The sequence below is a fragment of the Eurypyga helias genome, unplaced genomic scaffold, assembly GCF_000690775.1.
Source record: "Eurypyga helias isolate BGI_N326 unplaced genomic scaffold, ASM69077v1 scaffold4571, whole genome shotgun sequence".
NCBI classification, from domain to species: domain Eukaryota; kingdom Metazoa; phylum Chordata; class Aves; order Eurypygiformes; family Eurypygidae; genus Eurypyga; species Eurypyga helias.
The window spans coordinates 4417-9379 of NW_010230016.1; the positions used below are offsets into that span (position 1 = coordinate 4417).

General features: G+C 44.1%; 1 protein-coding gene across 1 annotated transcript; it reads right to left on the reverse strand.

Annotated features, from left to right (window-relative positions):
* Positions 1-1107: 1107 nt before the first annotated feature.
* Positions 1108-4888, reverse strand: GMNC (geminin coiled-coil domain containing; the record flags this gene model as incomplete). Its single annotated transcript, XM_010160586.1, has 3 exons — positions 1108-1752; positions 3254-3370; positions 4808-4888. Coding segments are annotated over 3 exons (843 nt in total), but the record flags the coding sequence as incomplete, so codon positions are not given.
* Positions 4889-4963: the final 75 nt, after the last annotated feature.

Sequence of the window (4963 nt, forward strand, 5' to 3'; positions counted from 1 at the left end):
ACTTCATGTCAGTTGGCTTCATATCATTAGTAGTGTTACTAAAAGTCAAGTCCTGTGCAGTGCTAGAGCACCTTCTCTACAGGGAATTCGAAGCATTCTCACGGTAGTGATGGTCTTAGCTTCAAGCCACCACTGCCTGGCAGAGACATGGAGAGGCAACAGCTGGTGTTGAATGCTGTGGTTCCCAAAACTCACTCTAACCTCTAGGTGATACTGCCTCCCCAAACCAGGAGAAACGTTTCCCATAGGAATCCTGGGGTTATGGGAGGAGGAGGAGGAAGCATCCCTGATTCTGGGCTGGTGATGGCAGTGTCATTACTCTGCAGCATCTCCTATTCTAGTTCTTGTTACAGGGCTCAAACTTCTTAAATTTCTTTCATCTGACAGATAAGCCACCTTTTAAAACACAATGCAGTAAACATATTAGTCTCCTTAATCACACTTTAAGAAAATCCTCTGAACTTGCTGAATTGCTTGTAATTAAGTAACCTCCAGGCAATAGAAGCAAATCCTTTTTATTTTGAGGCATCATCAAAGAATATGACAGCACCATGTGACTGCAGGTAGGTCAGCCTAGTGTAGGACACTAACAAATATCCATGGTTGCTTTAATCCAAGGCAATCTGTGTAGACAAGACAGAGGCAAATCACTTAGAAACTCTGATCCTCAGCCTCCAACCTATGCCTCCTCTGTCATCTGTGGATATCTGTGAGAGAGAGGTGCTACTTCCAGACTGTATTGCCAAAATGCTTTCCAGTTAGGTGTGTGTGGGAGTGCTCATCAAAGTTGAAAGTGATCCAGCCTGGAAACTACCAGCTAACAAGGGATAGCTGATAATAAAAAAACCCCATGAAGTGAAGTAAAAGCAAGTATCTCAACACAGGTACAAGAGAAGTGGATCCAATTTGTACATCTGGCCTAGGGAAGATAATTGTCCAAGTGCAATCTGGAACCACACTTGTGAAAATCTGGAGGGAATGAGGAGTGGCAGAGTAGTGTTTAACAGAGCCCAGAAGGGCTCATTTTTGATGCCTGAACCTGTCCCAAGCACAAGATGAAATGTCTGTCTCCTACATCCCCTATGGCTGACCCTCAGTGCAGGTGCATTATTCAGCCTCCTTGGGCACCCAGGTGAATCTCCATCCTCCATCATCATCCCTGCACACGAAGGCTTGTCCTTGGTGGAAGCTGTGTGTTCTCACGTTGCGGTGAGGACTTAGAGAGGTTGTGAAGGCCATTTCTGTTCTGTTGGGTGAAAAATCTCCAGTCAAATAAGGCAATCCATAGGCTGGGAGGGAAGAAACGCTTGGCACTGATGAGGAGACACATGATGCTGAAGAAAACTGAGGAAGGAAGGAAGAGTCCTCACTGCATGGATGGGTACTGCTGTTAGCTGGAGGCACATGGCTGCAGCTATACGCTGCTGCTGCTCCTTCACTGTGGTCATAGTCTATTGCTTCACCAGGGCTCAGGCAGTAGGTGTCTTTTCCAAGGTCTGAGGACAAGGCACTGTAGTTAGCTGAAGTTTCATCAATGGTGTTGACATCTTTTAATCCTAAAGTCTGCAAGACCCAGCTGTCCACACTGGGGCTGGCTTGCTCTTCACAGGCAGTGAATTCATTAAAGAGGTTCCTTCTAGCTTTGGAAGCATGAAGAGTTTCTTGAGGAACAAAGCAGTGGTCCTCTCTTAATCTCCTCTTGGTGCTTTTGAGAATATCACAGTTTTTTTGGCCATGGCAGGATAGCAGTTTCTATTAAAAAAAAAAAGAAAAAAAAAGTGGAAAGAGAAGAAGAAAACCTGAATTTCTAGTTACCTAGAAGGAACATGTTTCTAATTTGGGGTTTTAGATGGGCAAGATGTTTAATACTGTCCTTGCAAAACATACTTTTTCTTCTACCCTGTGCTTGAACATATGAATGTGACTATTTTGTGGCTTTAGTCTCTGCAATGACACAGTCCCTGAAAGAGAAGAATCTGACAATGTAAAATGCATTCTCACTGAGCATGGCATGAAATGAGAGCTCCTGCCTGGTTGTATGGTGGTCCTCCGTGCTGTTGCTGCCAGCAGCATTTGGCAGGTGAGGCGTGAGTATGGGGCTGGGGGAGGAATGTAGCAGCCTGACAAAGGAGGATGTGAAGGTAAGTCATACTGGGGCAGGTATGATCCTGGCCAGGGAGAGCTCAGAGCAGCAGACTGAGCAGCTTTGAGCTCATTCATCCACTTCAGTTGCCATTATCACAGGACAAGGGTCCTTCTGGCATCCAGAGGTGGTCAAAGAAAGGCAAGAATAATGAGGAAGCTCCCCACCATGTCATGAATTCACTGCTCAACCACCTCCTAAGGCAGCTTCACACTGGACTCCCTTCCATGTGATGTAGATGGGTGGTCCATGTCACCCTTCTGTGCCCAATGAAGGAGATCTTTTTTACTGTCAGGAGCCAGATCTTGGCATGGGAGGGAGGATATGCCACACTGTCAACTTGGAATAGGATGTAAAAGGAAAATCTGCTATTTTTTACAGGTCAAAAGGGTCTTTACCTCATGCCTAATCCACAGAGCTGGGTAAATAATAATTTGATTTTATGGGCAAGTCTGGAATAGTAAAATAATGTCTTCAAGTCAACAAGAAACAATCACCTTTCTTTTGGAAGAGAGACATGCAATCAAAATATTTACAAAAAGCCTTCACATTTAGTTTAACACAATATTTAATTTTGTATTTCACCTTCAAAAAAATCACACAAATATTAATTTTAAAAAAATTGAAAAAAAAATCAGATCTGTGTTCTAATGTAAATGGATATGACGTGCCATTGGAAGATGAAAGCCAAACACATACCCAAAACATAAAATAAAAAAAAAGGAAAGATTAATCTTTAACAAAAGGGAAAATTGACAAAACAGACACATTCAAGAAATATATGTCCAAATTTGAACTTTTTGCTGAAAAAAAAAAGCTTTACATGGAATAATTTTACCTTGCTTATAAACTTAACTTACTTACAGCTATCTTTCTTATAAACTGCATGCAATTATGCCATGGGCTACACTCTCTCCACAGTCAGAACCCGATAAGGCGTCATTCCTGCGGGAAACTGTTACCTTAGACCCATGACCAGCAATTTGGCAGCTCTGTGAAGTTAACTAGAGCTCACACTGCAGGTTGTCTACACTCTTAGACTTTCCACATATTTTAATGGCATGTACCTATTCAGCCCGATTCTTCTGCGCACAGGTTTGAACACAATACCTTGGCTTTTTCTTCTAAACACTTAATCAGGGCAGAATTCAGGTATTGTCGAAGGTTATTATTTTCTTCATGTAACCTAGCAAGTTCCTCTTCCTTCTGAAGCAAAGTATCTTGAAGCTGTGGAATAGAGATATTGATGAATAGATGTTGACTCTGTAACTTAATAGCAATTGCCCTATGGTACAGGCTGCTTGGATTTGATGATCTGGGTGTTTGCTTTGTGAACTCAATCCACCCCCTCCAACCTCTTGTCTCTGTAAATCTAAGTGGCATGACTGTTTAGTTTTCACTTTTGACTTCCTTTATTCTTTAGCAAGTGCTTGAGAAGATTACTCTGAAAAAAACTTTAACCATGGAATAATAACAAAACAAACAAAAAAAAAGAATTACAGGTAACCCTGTGAACAGCCAGAAACTGTCATGGGCATGACAGCAGCTGCGAGGTCTCCTCCTGAGCAGCAGCAGTGAGCATCCCTTTGCATCCCTCTCGCTCCCATTTTTAGTTGGTTGGTTGGGAAAAGAAGGAAGAGCTGCAGACTAACTATTTATGGGGTTAGAGTGCAGAAGGAACGTGCAGCTGACATTGTTTATGATACAGCAGTACTCAGTGTTCCCTTCAATCCTGGACTCTACTACGGCAGTTCCAGTACATATACAGAACTGGGATAATCCTCGTCCCAAGAGCTGAACAGGTATGTTTTGGTTTGCAGTTGTTTAATACTTTTTCATGGGAAGCATAGGTATTTGCAGAGTGTTTTGCCTCCTGATCATAGCTCTGGAGACTCCTTTAGGAGAACAAAGGATCTCCTGCCAAGGACCCTAGGCATCCATTGACCACAGGTTGAAACTCACTGATTTAAATGACTGAGGTAGAGCCAAAGAGAGAAGTACACAGATGTCTGGAACTAGGGTTTTATTCCAGGCACCTTGAAGCTAGTAAATGTTTCCATTGACTTCACTGTGTCAAAATATCACTCCAAGTATTTGATCAGTGTGATCTCTCTGAGATTCCTTCATCTAGGGCTGCTCAGAGTTTCTCCTGTCCCTTGATGGGATTTACAAAAAAGGAAAGAAGAGATAGAGTAAAAAGGAAATGTCCATTGGTCAAAATGGTTGATCCTCCACATAAGTAGATAATTCTGGTGGAGTAATTTCTTATGAAGTTAATCCTGGTGAGCTCAGGAGGACACAGGCTATGTATTTTTAGTTAACAGCATGAGGCTCTGCATCATCAGAGCCTGAGGGACTCCCTGGTCATGCCCCTGGTCTTCTCTTGCGCCAAGGTAGCTGGTGCAATATGCTGTAAGAGAGGAAGAGATGAACAGGGAACCTCACAACAGTTATTCCAGCTTTACGGGAGAATGCGGGGAAGACAAATATTTCAAGTAAGGAAGAAAAAACACACAAAAAAAGAGGGTTCCCACCACTTCCTACATCTGAGCCAGCGATGGGGAGACGTGCCATGAACCAAGCCAGAAGGTGCGATACATGATACCAAGTTCAGGGACCTCGGCGGAGGAGAAGCTGAGGTTGCGGGGGGCGCGGAGCCTTTACCTGCTTGTTTCTGTAGACCTGGGAGGACAGCCCCCCGCCACGCCGCGTCCTGGGCGCCGAGCTGCGGGCTGCAGAACTGGCCTGGGGGGAGCAGACCCCAGGGGTTAGCCCGCTCCCTCGCCCTCTTCCCGCCCCTCCCCGGCGGTGGGAGCGCGC